The following is a 17,655-nucleotide window of genomic DNA, read 5'->3' as shown; positions in this document are numbered from 1 at the left end:
GTGTTGTTATGTTTATATAGATAAGTAGTTACATGGACATACAACAGACAGTGTTACTATGTTTATATAGATAAGTAGTTACATGGACATACAACAGACAGTGTTACTATGTTTATATAGATAAGTAGTTACATGGACATACAACAGACAGTGTTACTATGTTTATATAGATAAGTAGTTACATGGACATACAACAGACAGTGTTACTATGTTTATATAGATAAGTAGTTACATGGACATACAACAGACAGTGTTACTATGTTTATATAGATAAGTAGTTACATGGACATACAACAGACAGTGTTACTATGTTTATATAGATAAGTAGTTACATGGACATACAACAGACAGTGTTGTTATGTTTATATAGATAAGTAGTTACATGGACATACAACAGACAGTGTTGTTATGTTTATATAGATAAGTAGTTACATGGACATACAACAGACAGTGTTGTTATGTTTATATAGATAAGTAGTTACATGGACATACAACAGACAGTGTTGTTATGTTTATATAGATAAGTAGTTACATGGACATACAACAGACAGTGTTGTTATGTTTATATAGATAAGTAGTTACATGGACATACAACAGACAGTGTTGTTATGTTTATATAGATAAGTAGTTACATGGACATACAACAGACAGTGTTGTTATGTTTATATAGATAAGTAGTTACATGGACATACAACAGACAGTGTTGTTATGTTTATATAGATAAGTAGTTACATGGACATACAACAGACAGTGTTGTTATGTTTATATAGATAAGTAGTTACATGGACATACAACAGACAGTGTTGTTATGTTTATATAGATAAGTAGTTACATGGACATACAACAGACAGTGTTGTTATGTTTATATAGATAAGTAGTTACATGGACATACAACAGACAGTGTTGTTATGTTTATATAGATAAGTAGTTACATGGACATACAACAGACAGTGTTACTATGTTTATATAGATAAGTAGTTACATGGACATACAACAGACAGTGTTACTATGTTTATATAGATAAGTAGTTACATGGACATACAACAGACAGTGTTATGTTTATGTTTATATAGATAAGTAGTTACATGGACATACAACAGACAGTGTTGTTATGTTTATATAGATAAGTAGTTACATGGACATACAACAGACAGTGTTACTATGTTTATATAGATAAGTAGTTACATGGACATACAACAGACAGTGTTACTATGTTTATATAGATAAGTAGTTACATGGACATACAACAGACAGTGTTACTATGTTTATATAGATAAGTAGTTACATGGACATACAACAGACAGTGTTACTATGTTTATATAGATAAGTAGTTACATGGACATACAACAGACAGTGTTACTATGTTTATATAGATAAGTAGTTACATGGACATACAACAGACAGTGTTACTATGTTTATATAGATAAGTAGTTACATGGACATACAACAGACAGTGTTACTATGTTTATATAGATAAGTAGTTACATGGACATACAACAGACAGTGTTGTTATGTTTATATAGATAAGTAGTTACATGGACATACAACAGACAGTGTTGTTATGTTTATATAGATAAGTAGTTACATGGACATACAACAGACAGTGTTGTTATGTTTATATAGATAAGTAGTTACATGGACATACAACAGACAGTGTTGTTATGTTTATATAGATAAGTAGTTACATGGACATACAACAGACAGTGTTGTTATGTTTATATAGATAAGTAGTTACATGGACATACAACAGACAGTGTTGTTATGTTTATATAGATAAGTAGTTACATGGACATACAACAGACAGTGTTGTTATGTTTATATAGATAAGTAGTTACATGGACATACAACAGACAGTGTTGTTATGTTTATATAGATAAGTAGTTACATGGACATACAACAGACAGTGTTGTTATGTTTATATAGATAAGTAGTTACATGGACATACAACAGACAGTGTTGTTATGTTTATATAGATAAGTAGTTACATGGACATACAACAGACAGTGTTGTTATGTTTATATAGATAAGTAGTTACATGGACATACAACAGACAGTGTTACTATGTTTATATAGATAAGTAGTTACATGGACATACAACAGACAGTGTTTTTATGTTTATATAGATAAGTAGTTACATGGACATACAACAGACAGTGTTGTTATGTTTATATAGATAAGTAGTTACATGGACATACAACAGACAGTGTTGTTATGTTTATATAGATAAGTAGTTACATGGACATACAACAGACAGTGTTGTTATGTTTATATAGATAAGTAGTTACATGGACATACAACAGACAGTGTTGTTATGTTTATATAGATAAGTAGTTACATGGACATACAACAGACAGTGTTGTTATGTTTATATAGATAAGTAGTTACATGGACATACAACAGACAGTGTTTTTATGTTTATATAGATAAGTAGTTACATGGACATACAACAGACAGTGTTGTTATGTTTATATAGATAAGTAGTTACATGGACATACTACATACAGTGTTATGTTTATATAGATAAGTAGTTACATGGACATACAACAACAGTGTAACTGTTTATATAGATAAGTAGTTACATGGACATACAACAACAGTGTTACTATGTTTATATAGATAAGTAGTTACATGGACATACAACAGACAGTGTTTTTATGTTTATATAGATAAGTAGTTACATGGACATACAACAGACAGTGTTACTATGTTTATATAGATAAGTAGTTACATGGACATACAACAGACAGTGTTACTATGTTTATATAGATAAGTAGTTACATGGACATACAACAGACAGTGTTTATGTTTATATAGATAAGTAGTTACATGGACATACAACAGACAGTGTTACTATGTTTATATAGATAAGTAGTTACATGGACATACAACAACAGTGTAACTATGTTTATATAGATAAGTAGTTACATGGACATACAACAGACAGTGTTACTATGTTTATATAGATAAGTAGTTACATGGACATACAACAGACAGTGTTGTTATGTTTATATAGATAAGTAGTTACATGGACATACAACAGACAGTGTTGTTATGTTTATATAGATAAGTAGTTACATGGACATACAACAGACAGTGTTACTATGTTTATATAGATAAGTAGTTACATGGACATACAACAGACAGTGTTGTTATGTTTATATAGATAAGTAGTTACATGGACATACAACAGACAGTGTTGTTATGTTTATATAGATAAGTAGTTACATGGACATACAACAGACAGTGTTGTTATGTTTATATAGATAAGTAGTTACATGGACATACAACAGACAGTGTTGTTATGTTTATATAGATAAGTAGTTACATGGACATACAACAGACAGTGTTGTTATGTTTATATAGATAAGTAGTTACATGGACATACAACAGACAGTGTTACTATGTTTATATAGATAAGTAGTTACATGGACATACAACAGACAGTGTTGTTATGTTTATATAGATAAGTAGTTACATGGACATACAACAGACAGTGTTGTTATGTTTATATAGATAAGTAGTTACATGGACATACAACAGACAGTGTTGTTATGTTTATATAGATAAGTAGTTACATGGACATACAACAGACAGTGTTGTTATGTTTATATAGATAAGTAGTTACATGGACATACAACAGACAGTGTTACTATGTTTATATAGATAAGTAGTTACATGGACATACAACAGACAGTGTTACTATGTTTATATAGATAAGTAGTTACATGGACATACAACAGACAGTGTTGTTATGTTTATATAGATAAGTAGTTACATGGACATACAACAGACAGTGTTGTTATGTTTATATAGATAAGTAGTTACATGGACATACAACAGACAGTGTTGTTATGTTTATATAGATAAGTAGTTACATGGACATACAACAGACAGTGTTGTTATGTTTATATAGATAAGTAGTTACATGGACATACAACAGACAGTGTTGTTATGTTTATATAGATAAGTAGTTACATGGACATACAACAGACAGTGTTGTTATGTTTATATAGATAAGTAGTTACATGGACATACAACAGACAGTGTTGTTATGTTTATATAGATAAGTAGTTACATGGACATACAACAGACAGTGTTATGTTTATATAGATAAGTAGTTACATGGACATACAACAGACAGTGTTATGTTTATATAGATAAGTAGTTACATGGACATACAACAGTGTTGTTATGTTTATATAGATAAGTAGTTACATGGACATACAACAGACAGTGTTACTATGTTTATATAGATAAGTAGTTACATGGACATACAACAGACAGTGTTTTTATGTTTATATAGATAAGTAGTTACATGGACATACAAGAGACAGTGTTACTATGTTTATATATATATATAAGTAGTTACATGGACATACAACAGACAGTGTTACTATGTTTATATAGATAAGTAGTTACATGGACATACAACAGACAGTGTTACTATGTTTATATAGATAAGTAGTTACATGGACATACAACAGACAGTGTTACTATGTTTATATAGATAAGTAGTTACATGGACATACAACAGACAGTGTTACTATGTTTATATAGATAAGTAGTTACATGGACATACAACAGACAGTGTTACTATGTTTATATAGATAAGTAGTTACATGGACATACAACAGACAGTGTTGTTATGTTTATATAGATAAGTAGTTACATGGACATACAACAGACAGTGTTATTATGTTTATATAGATAAGTAGTTACATGGACATACAACAGACAGTGTTACTATGTTTATATAGATAAGTAGTTACATGGACATACAACAGACAGTGTTGTTATGTTTATATAGATAAGTAGTTACATGGACATACAACAGACAGTGTTGTTATGTTTATATAGATAAGTAGTTACATGGACATACAACAGACAGTGTTGTTATGTTTATATAGATAAGTAGTTACATGGACATACAACAGACAGTGTTGTTATGTTTATATAGATAAGTAGTTACATGGACATACAACAGACAGTGTTGTTATGTTTATATAGATAAGTAGTTACATGGACATACAACAGACTGTTACTATGTTTATATAGATAAGTAGTTACATGGACATACAACAGACAGTGTTTTTATGTTTATATAGATAAGTAGTTACATGGACATACAACAGTCAGTGTTATGTTTATATAGATTAGTTACATGGACATACAACAGACAGTGTTATGTTTATATAGATAAGTAGTTACATGGACATACAACAGTGTTACTATGTTTATATAGATAAGTAGTTACATGGACATACAACAGTGTTACTATGTTTATATAGATAAGTAGTTACATGGACATACAACAGACAGTGTTTTTATGTTTATATAGATAAGTAGTTACATGGACATACAAGAGACAGTGTTACTATGTTTTTATATAGATAAGTAGTTACATGGACATACAACAGACAGTGTTGTTATGTTTATATAGATAAGTAGTTACATGGACATACAACAGACAGTGTTGTTATGTTTATATAGATAAGTAGTTACATGGACATACAACAGACAGTGTTACTATGTTTATATAGATAAGTAGTTACATGGACATACAACAGACAGTGTTACTATGTTTATATAGATAAGTAGTTACATGGACATACAACAGACAGTGTTACTATGTTTATATAGATAAGTAGTTACATGGACATACAAGAGACAGTGTTGTTATGTTTATATAGATAAGTAGTTAAATTGACATACAACAGACAGTGTTATTATGTTTATATAGATAAGTAGGTACATGGACATACAATAGAAAATGTTACTATGTTTATATAGATAAGTAGTTACATGGACATACAACAGACAGTGTTGTTATGTTTATATAGATAAGTAGTTACATGGATATACAACAGACAGTGTTGTTATGTTTATATAGATAAGTAGTTACATGGACATACAACAGACAGTGTTGTTATGTTTATATAGATAAGTAGTTACATGGACATACAACAGACAGTGTTGTTATGTTTATATAGATAAGTAGTTACATGGACATACAACAGACAGTGTTACTATGTTTATATAGATAAGTAGTTACATGGACATACAACAGACAGTGTTACTATGTTTATATAGATAAGTAGTTACATGGACATACAACAGACAGTGTTGTTATGTTTATATAGATAAGTAGTTACATGGACATACAACAGACAGTGTTGTTATGTTTATATAGATAAGTAGTTACATGGACATACAACAGACAGTGTTACTATGTTTATATAGATAAGTAGTTACATGGACATACAACAGTGTTATTATGTTTATATAGATAAGTAGTTACATGGACATACAACAGACAGTGTTGTTATGTTTATATAGATAAGTAGTTACATGGACATACAACAGACAGTGTTGTTATGTTTATATAGATAAGTAGTTACATGGACATACAACAGACAGTGTTGTTATGTTTATATAGATAAGTAGTTACATGGACATACAACAGACAGTTGTTATGTTTATATAGATAAGTAGTTACATGGACATACAACAGACAGTGTTATGTTTATATAGATAAGTAGTTACATGGACATACAACAGACAGTGTTACTATGTTTATATAGATAAGTAGTTACATGGACATACAACAGACAGTGTTACTATGTTTATATAGATAAGTAGTTACATGGACATACAACAGACAGTGTTACTATGTTTATATAGATAAGTAGTTACATGGACATACAACAGACAGTGTTACTATGTTTATATAGATAAGTAGTTACATGGACATACAACAGACAGTGTTACTATGTTTATATAGATAAGTAGTTACATGGACATACAACAGACAGTGTTTATGTTTATATAGATAAGTAGTTACATGGACATACAACAGACAGTGTTATGTTTATATAGATAAGTAGTTACATGGACATACAACAGACAGTGTTGTTATGTTTATATAGATAAGTAGTTACATGGACATACAACAGACAGTGTTGTTATGTTTATATAGATAAGTAGTTACATGGACATACAACAGACAGTGTTACTATGTTTATATAGATAAGTAGTTACATGGACATACAACAGACAGCATTGTTATGTTTATATAGATAAGTAGTTACATGGACATACAACAGACAGTGTTGTTATGTTTATATAGATAAGTAGTTACATGGACATACAACAGACAGTGTTACTATGTTTATATAGATAAGTAGTTACATGGACATACAACACAGTGTTACTATGTTTATATAGATAAGTAGTTACATGGACATACAACAGACAGTGTTGTTATGTTTATATAGATAAGTAGTTACATGGACATACAACAGACAGTGTTGTTATGTTTATATAGATAAGTAGTTACATGGACATACAACAGACAGTGTTACTATGTTTATATAGATAAGTAGTTACATGGACATACAACAGACAGTGTTACTATGTTTATATAGATAAGTAGTTACATGGACATACAACAGACAGTGTTACTATGTTTATATAGATAAGTAGTTACATGGACATACAACAGACAGTGTTACTATGTTTATATAGATAAGTAGTTACATGGACATACAACAGACAGTGTTACTATGTTTATATAGATAAGTAGTTACATGGACATACAACAGACAGTGTTGTTATGTTTATATAGATAAGTAGTTACATGGACATACAACAGACAGTGTTATGTTTATATAGATAAGTAGTTACATGGACATACAACAGACAGTGTTGTTATGTTTATATAGATAAGTAGTTACATGGACATACAACAGACAGTGTTGTTATGTTTATATAGATAAGTAGTTACATGGACATACAACAGACAGTGTTGTTATGTTTATATAGATAAGTAGTTACATGGACATACAACAGACAGTGTTGTTATGTTTATATAGATAAGTAGTTACATGGACATACAACAGACAGTGTTGTTATGTTTATATAGATAAGTAGTTACATGGACATACAACAGACAGTGTTACTATGTTTATATAGATAAGTAGTTACATGGACATACAACAGACAGTGTTACTATGTTTATATAGATAAGTAGTTACATGGACATACAACAGACAGTGTTACTATGTTTATATAGATAAGTAGTTACATGGACATACAACAGACAGTGTTTCTATGTTTATATAGATAAGTAGTTACATGGACATACAACAGACAGTGTTACTATGTTTATATAGATAAGTAGTTACATGGACATACAACAGACAGTGTTGTTATGTTTATATAGATAAGTAGTTACATGGACATACAACAGACAGTGTTGTTATGTTTGTATAGATAAGTAGTTACATGGACATAGAACAGATTGTTATTATGTTCATACAGATAAGTAGTTACATGGACATACAACATACAGTGTTATGTTTATATAGATATGTAGTTACATGGAGAAACAACAGACAGCATTGTTATGTTTATATAGATAAGTAGTTACATGCACATACAACAGACAGCATTGTTATGTTTATATAGATAAGTAGTTACATGTACATACAACAGACAGCATTGTTATGTTTATATAGATATGTAGTTACATGGACATACAACAGACAATGTTGTTATTTTTATATAGATAAGTAGTTACATGGATATACAACAGACAGTGTTGTTGTGTTTATATTGATAAGTAGTTACATGGATATACAACAGACAGTGTTGTTGTGTTTATATTGATAAGTAGTTACATGGACATACAACAGACAGTGTTGTTATGTTTATATAGATAAGTAGTTACATGGACATACAACAGACAGTGTTGTTATGTTTATATAGATAAGTAGTTACATGGACATACAACAGACAGTGTTATGTTTATATAGATTAGTTACATGGACATACAACAGTCAGTGTTATGTTTATATAGATTAGTTACATGGACATACAACAGTGTTACTATGTTTCTATAGATAAATAGTTACATGCACATACAACAGTGTTTTTATGTTTTTATAGATAAGTAGTTACATGGACATACAAGAGACAGTGTTACTATGTTTATATATATATATATAAGTAGTTATATGGACATACAACAGTGTTAATATGTTTACATATATATAAGAAGTTACATGGATATACAAGACACAGTGTTACTTTGTTTATATAGATAAGTAGTTACATGGACATACAACACACAGTGTTACTATGTTTATATAGATAACTAGGTACATGGACATACAACACACAGTGTTACTATGTTTATATAGATAAGTAGTTACATGGACATACAAGAGACAGTGTTACTATGTTTATATAGATAAGTAGTTCAATGGACATACAAGAGACAGTGTTGTTATGTTTATATAGATAAGTAGTTAAATTGACATACAACAGACAGTGTTACTATGTTTATATAGATAAGTAGTTACATGGACATACAACAGACAATGTTGTTATGTATATATAGATAAGTAGTGAGATGGACATACAACAGACAGTGTTATATTGTTTATATAGATAAGTAGTTACAGGAACATACAACAGTGTTACTATGTTTATATAGAAAAGTAGTTACATGGACATACAAAAGACTGTTACTATGTTTATATAGATAAGGAGTTACATGGACATACAACAGTCAGTGTTGTTATGTTTATATAGATTAGTTACATGGACATACAACAGACAGTTATGTTTATATAGATAAGTAGTGACATGGACATACAACACACTGCGGTATGTTTATATAGATAAGTAGTTACATGGACATACAAAAGACAGTGTTCTTATGTTTATATAGATAAGTAGTTACATGGACATACAAAAGACAGTTTTGTTATGTTTATATAGATAAGAAGTTACATGGACATACAACAGTGTTACTATGTTTGTATAGATAAGTAGTTACATGGACATACAACAGACAGTGTTACTATGTTTATTTAGATAAGTAGTTACATGGACATAGAACAGACTGTTATTATGTTTATACAGATAAGTAGGTACATGGACATACAACAGACAGTGTTGTTATTTTTATATACATAAGTAGTTACATGGATATACAACAGATAGTGTGGTTATGTTTATATTGATAAGTAGTTACAAGGACATACAACAGACAGTGTTACTATGTTTATATAGATAAGTAGTTACATGGACATAGAACAGACTGTTATTATGTTTGTATAGATAAGTAGTTGCATGGACATACAACAGTGTTATGTTGATATAGATAAGTAGTTACAGGGACATACAAGAGTGTTAATATGTTTATATGGATAAGTAGTTACAAGGACATACAACAGACAATGTTACTATGTTTATATAGATAAGTAGTTACATGGACATACAAAAGACAGTGTTACTATGTTTGTATAGAAAAGTAGTTATATGGACATACAACAGACAGTGTAACTGTTTCTATAGATAAGTAGTTACATGGACATACAACAGACAGTGATACTATGTTTGTATAGATAAGTAGTTACATGGACATACAACAGACGGCGTTACTATGTTTGTATAGATAAGTAGTTATATGGACATACAACAGACAGTTTTTATGTTTCTATAGATAAGTAGTTACATGGATATACAACACAGTGTTATGTTTGTATAGATAAGTTGTTACATATACATACAAAAGTGTTACTATGTTTATATAGATAAGTAGTTACATGGATATATAACACACACCGTTGTTATTTTTATATAGATAAGTAGTTACATGGACATACAACAGACATCGTTGATATGTTTATATAGATAAGTATTTACATGCATAAAGAACAGACAGCGTTACTATGTTTATTTAGATAAGTAGTTACATGAACATACAACAGACAGTGTTGTTATGTTTATATATATTAGTAGTTACATGGACATACAACAGACAGTGTTACTATGTTTATATATATTAGTAGTTACATGGACATACAACAGACAGTGTTACTATGTTTATATATATTAGTAGTTACATGGACATACAACAGACAGTGTTACTATGTTTATATATATTAGTAGTTACATGGACATACAACAGACAGTGTTAATACGTTTAAATAGATAAGTAGTTACGTGGACATACAACAGACTGTTATTATGTTTATACAGAGAAGTAGTTACATGGACATACAACAGACAGTGTTATTATGTTTATATAGATAAGTAGTTACAGGAACATACAACAGACAGTGTTGTTTTGTTTATATAGATAAGTAGTTACATGGATATACAACAGACAGTGTTGTTTTTTTATATAGATAAGTAGTTACATGGACATACAACAGACTGTTACTATGTTTATATAGATAAGTAATTTCATGGACATACAAGAGACAGTGTTACTATGTTTATATATATTAGTAGTTACATGGACATACAAGAGACAGTGTTACTATGTTTATATATATAGGTAGTTACATGGACATACAAGAGACAGTGTTACTATGTTTATATATATAACTAGTTACATGGACATAGAGACAGTGTTACTGTGTTTATGTATATAAGTAGTTAAATTGACATACAACAGACAGTGTTACTATGTTTATATAGATAAGTAGGTACATGGACATAAAACAGACAGTGTTACTATGTTTGTATAGATAAGTAGTTACATGGACATACAACAGACAGCGTTACTATGTTTGTATAGATAAGTAATTACATGGACATACAACAGACAGTGTAACTATGTTGCTATAGATAAGTAGTTACATGGACATACAACAGACAGTGTAACTATGTTTCTATAGATAAGTAGTTACATGGACATACAACAGACAGTGATACTATGTTTGTATAGATAAGTAGTTACATGGACATACAACAGACCGTGATTTTATGTTTCTATAGATAAGTAGTTACATGGATATACAACACAGTGTTATGTTTGTATAGATAAGTTGTTACATGGACATACAACAGTGTTACTATGTTTATATAGATATGTAGTTACATGGATATACAACAGACAGTGTTGTTATGTTTATATTGATAAGTAGTTATATGGTCATACAACAGTCAGCGTTGTTATGTTTATATAGATAAGTAGTTACATGGATATATAACACACACCGTTGTTATTTTTATATAGATAAGTAGTTACATGGACATACAACAGACAGTGTTGATATGTTTATATAGATAAGTATTTACATGCATAAAGAACAGACAGCGTTACTATGTTTATATAGATAAGTAGTTACATGAACATACAACAGACTGTTACTATGTTTATATAGATAAGGAGTTACATGGACATACAACAGACAGTGTTATGTTTATATATATTAGTAGTTACATGGACTTACAACAGACAGTGTTACTATGTTTATATATATTAGTAGTTACATGGACATACAACAGACCGTGTTAATACGTTTAAATAGAATAGTAGTTAAATTGACATAGAACAGACAGTGTTACTATGATTGTATGGATCAGTAGTTACATGGACATACAAGAGAAAGTGTTACTATGTGTATATAGATCTAGTAAATTTAAATCGTTTCGTTACATTGTTGCGGAAATGGTGTTCTGTTTTACAGTAGTTGTCGAAATTAAAATTCTTTTTTTCAAGGTTTAATAACCTTTGAAGGATTAAAATTAAAATTAATTGTTGAGGCCTGTCGATCTTTTTCAAGTTTTCTTATTTCCAGTTCAGAAGAGGGCTTTTGCTGGGAGACCGAGACTAGCGGTTTAAAAGAAACTGGTATGGTATCATATATATATGATATAATATATCATTTTTTTTGTTTCATTCGATAACCTGCATATAACAAACAGTGTTCTGTGTTTTTGTCTTGCTTTCAGTTATTAAAATATCTGATCGCAAGTGATCCATGTGGATGGAAACGAAAAATCAGTTTCAAATTAAAGAAGACGATTCTATTTCGTAATATTGATCAAAATGGATTCAGACTCTTAAATCAATACCAACACATACCTAAAATCTACACTGATAAAAACGATTTAAATAATCGCTGTTAAAGATATTTTCGGCTGTAAACTCAGTAACATCTCACGAGATTAGACCAGATTTTTAGATACAAGTAGTTCGATTTTTAATTCAAAAATTATCTTTATAGGCGTATAATTAATTTAAAAAAAATATTCCAAGATTATAATATAACGTTATTAATGAGAAACTAAATACATAAGTTGCTGTACTTTACAACCACATAATTTACCAACACATAAAACATAAATGCGCTCATAAGTGTCTGTATATTAGTAATGATAAATATCAAACATCATAAATACTTGGATATTATTAAAAAGACCAAACGTTAGGGCCTGGCTTGGTCAGGTGGTTAAGGTTCTCGACTCGTAATCTGAGGGTCGCGGGTTAGAATCCCCGTCACATCAAACATGCTCGCCCTTTCAGCCGTGGGGCGTTATAATGTGACGGTCAATCCCACTATTCGCTGGTAAAAGAGTAGCTCAAGAGTTGGCGGTGGGTGGTGGTGACTAACTGCATTCCTTCTAGCGGAGATAGTCCTCGTGTAGCTTTTCTCCAAATTCAAAACAAACCAAACCAAAAGTTAGAAAAAAACAACAACACGCTAATTGATGAAACTTTGTAGAATGGAGGGCAACTGCCTATTGTGGACACAAGTGTAGAGGACGATGTTTTGAAAGTTGCCGCCCGTTCTACGAAGTTTCATCATGAATACTCTGCCGAAACACGCCAATTGTTCATCTAAGAGTATTATACTTATATCGATTAACTAACATAAGCAAATCGATTTTTTTCATAAGCAGAGGCGAGTGACCAAAAAGAATCGATTATTTAATTTTAGTTAGTCTGACCGTACGACTAAATGGCTTTTAACACATTTTTTTCTGTTCAGTACTGAAACAAGTAGTGGGAGAATTTTACAACGAAAACTTGTGAGAAAAACGAAAACTTTGCTGGTATACATAGCTTTGCCGAATTTTAAACTTTTTCGCCTTGAAAAGTGGTTCAAGGCTGGTTTAACAAGAAAATGTTGACGAAATGTTGCTTTTCTTTGAGTGATGGTCAGTCTTAACCCTTACGGAAGTGTTATGAATTAACCTTAAAACCTTCTTCGAACGTGAAAAAATATCAGGTTGGCTTATCATTGTGTACGTTCTTTAGATGGATTATACAGAGTGCATGTTGAATGGACAAACTGATCTAAGGTTTGATTTGTACCGTTCGAAAAAAAAAATCTATTAAGAGAATAAAACTTGGCGTATATTCTGTGGAGAACATCATTTGTTTCGACTTTAATCTTGGGAAAGTACATAAAAATGAACAATATTCCACCAGCAGAGTTTTTTAGGATTATTTTTCTTCCTCCAGGAAATTTGGATCAGTGCAATCTGACCATTCTGGTTCGTGTAACTTTAAATCGTAACATCGCCCCGGTGTTTCGTATTTTCAGTTTGATGTCTAAAGAAAACGAAGTAGTTTCCAAATAGGAGGAGAGTATACGAATGATTCATAATATAAATGTATAAAAAAGCCAACGAAACTAACATTTAAGTAGGTGACTCAGCTTATGGAATTCAGAAATCTCTTAAGAGAATTTCAGAGCAGTCATGTTAAAAGTGAAATGTGAATTGTCTGAGCAATGAGAAATAAATGAAGACGTCATTCACTTATAGTAAGTTAAACAATGTCCTTCCAAATTACTGTAATAGCTCAATAGATTTCCTTACTATGCAATCCAGTCTCATATTCCGATTACATTAAAGTTCCACCTTGAGTCACTTAGAATATTAAATAAATTGGTTCCTGACAACCCAAACTAGTCTAATATTCCAGTTATCTTAAACTCTCACCTTAAAGTCACTTACAGTTTTAGCTGAGGTAATCATCTGAGCTAATTTCATATTACAATAAATTAACCTCTCATCTTAATTCAGTATTAACTAAACTAATAACTTGATTACACAAACAAGTCCAAGTAAACTAAATCCTGGAACCAGACATCGATTCCCTTTACAAATTGGAGTAACCTCCCAACTTAATCACCTTTACAAACTGAATTAACCTCTCAGCTTAATTGCCTTTATAAACTGAATTAACCTCACAACGTAATCGCCTTTACAAACTGAATTAATCTCCCAACTTAAGCAGTTTTCGTGTACCAGCTGATTTAAATTGCAGAAACTGATCTCATGCAGTGGTAGAATTATTCTCTTTATTACATAAATAGACCAACTTTACCAGTTGGACTGATTTCTTGAATAAAATGTTAAATATTCTGAAGCCACAATAAAGCATCAAGTAAAGCTAATATCATAACTTCAACATTTTGGAATACATACTAGTTTTGTACATAACTCGTTCACAAGTAATGACTTTTTGGGTTGAGTTACCTACGTTAACAACCCTTGATGGACTAGAGAGAATAAAGCCAATTCATTCTACTGGTCACAGACTGTTAGGTTATTATTATGAGACCGAACAGTGCGATTTGACGATCTCTTTTAATGCATCTACACCCTCAAGAGCTCAAAACGCGCGCGATTGTTCTGTGGTGATAACGAGACTCGAACCATGACAGATTAAATCTACAATCGTGTTTGCGTCCGAATCAGCAATGGGTGAACAACTTTACAACAGTAAATCACTTGCACTAGTTGATTTCGTCTCTTAACTGAATCTGATCGAACGTGATGAACAAACGAATCTGATAAAAACATTTGTTACAACAGATTTCATCTCTTGACTACAGAAATCAGTTGTAACAATGGATCTGATTCATTGAATATATATCGAATTCTTATTTTTAAAAAATGAGCTTAGTTTACAAACGCCAATTACAACGTTAAAAAATCGGGTTGTGGTGGGCAGAGTAGAAATAACCCATTTTGTAATTTTGTGCGTATCAACAACCACGACAACTATCAGCCATATTGACAGATGACTTCATAGCTTGACCTCAAAAGTCTGTCTCGAACTCTAAATTTAATTTTTATTACTAAGGTGTCATTCAAATACATCAAATTCGACTGACTGTATGATTATAGGATTTAATTATATGTAACAGACTAAATACTCTTAACACAGAAACTAATTTCAGTCAGCAAATAAATGTGTCTAATTGTAATGTGTTTCTGATGTTATAATGGATAGTCATCTCCTAACTACAGAAATCAGTTTTATGTAACAGCCTAATTAATTACTTAACTACAGAAGTCAGTTTTTTGTAACAAGGGGAATAATCTCCTGTCTTTAGAAGCCAGTTTAATGCAATAGGTGAAATAATCTAACTAGATAAAACAGCTGAGTTCATTTCGTACCTATACGAGGGTTGTATGTGTAAACTATACTCCTGACTACAGTGATCACTTGTATCTAAGAGCTTAATTAAGCTCCTAAATAGAGATATCATTTACGTGTGGTAACTTGGATACTTGACTAGAGATCCCGCATATTTTGGAACAGAACCAACACTTATAATTATTGATCTAACCAAGTTTACTAATGTCTCTTTCTTGATAAAACAAATAGTTCCCAAAGAAGCATGGCTGTTCTTTATTTTAAAATGACTCCAAGCATTCCAAGGAAGTATCATATTTACAGAGTCATATATCCAGAGACTTCCCAAGAAAACAGTGTTTTTAAGCAATGTAACAAATGGCCTGCTAAGCCAACATGATTTTCGTAATTTATATAATAATTAGATTTCTAGAAATAATTGTGACCTTACGTAAATCATATGCCAAATAAATTTCCCAGTGAATCGTGTTCTTCTTTCACATAACTAACAATTTTTTTCAAAACGCGTTATCTTTCTTAAAATATATGACCAATATACTCCCAAGGAACCATAGTTTTCCTTCATATAACTAACATACATTTCATAAAAGCACAGTCTTTTCTACATTATTTAACCAATAGACTCCCCAAGCAAACAGGCCCGCATGGTCAGGGGGTTAAGGCATTCGACTCGTAATCTGAGGGTCGTGGGATCGAATCCCAGTCACACTAAACATACTTACTCTTTCAGCCGTGGGGGCATTATAATGTGACGGTCAGTCCCACTATTCGTTGGTAAAAGGGTAGCCCAAGAGTTGGCAGTGGATAGTGAAGACTAGCTGCCTTCCCTCTAGTCTTACACAACAAAATTAGGGACGGCTAGCGCAGATAGCCCCATGTAGCTTTGCGCAAAATTTAAACCAAACCTCAAGGAAACATACTTTTTCGCAAATCTTTTCTGTGTTTTCTAGACCCCAGGAGGTGGTGTCGAGTACATGGCCACAGTTTCTGTTTTATGTTTTCTAATCTGGAAAAACCGAGAATGTTTCGAATGTGTCTTCTATAGTCATATTAGCGTCTGTAGAATAACAGAAGTGTAAATAAATATTAGGTAGGAGATAATAAATTTATCTAATTGAATCTGATTGTCGTTCGTGTTTTACTGATTCAAGGAGATGAACCTGGCGAAGTCTTGTGATGGTTGAACGTATCGTTTATCCAAGAAGTAAACCAGTCATATCTAGATATTGAAGCTATGTTATGTCATACTTTTCGGAAGTGCCCTCTAACCATAATCTGTAGGACGTAATAGACTTCTCGAAGTATCTACTGGAGTTTCTGTACTTTTGTTTAGCGACAACATATTCAGTTATTCAAGGGTTAATTATGCCAGTCATAATAAAAAAAAGAATAGTTTTAATTAGTTTTTTGAAAGTTTTTATGGATAGGAATAACCTGAAACATTAAAACTACACCTC

The 17,655-nt window shown here is 31.0% G+C and overlaps 1 protein-coding gene across 12 annotated transcripts in view; it reads left to right on the top strand.

Annotated features, from left to right (window-relative positions):
- The window catches only part of LOC143257477 (complexin-like), a 339,522-nt gene that overhangs the window by 127,363 nt on the left and 194,504 nt on the right, over positions 1–17,655 (top strand). For 6 of the 12 annotated variants that reach the window (XM_076516193.1, XM_076516191.1, XM_076516198.1 and 3 more), the window contains one exon: positions 12,600–12,652. The exons of the other annotated variants lie outside the window; for them this stretch is intronic. Coding sequence is in view for 1 of the 6 variants with exons in the window: in XM_076516202.1 (XP_076372317.1) it covers positions 12,600–12,652 (53 nt within the window). In the remaining 5 variants the exon portion in view is untranslated. The remainder of the gene's footprint in view (positions 1–12,599; positions 12,653–17,655) is intronic. 12 annotated transcript variants of the gene reach the window in all.

Source organism: Tachypleus tridentatus, chromosome 7 (assembly GCF_004210375.1).
Source record: "Tachypleus tridentatus isolate NWPU-2018 chromosome 7, ASM421037v1, whole genome shotgun sequence".
In the NCBI taxonomy this organism is placed as follows: Eukaryota; Metazoa; Arthropoda; class Merostomata; order Xiphosura; family Limulidae; genus Tachypleus; species Tachypleus tridentatus.
Note: the sequence above shows the minus strand (reverse complement) of the source record. Positions and strands in the feature narration are given on the sequence as shown.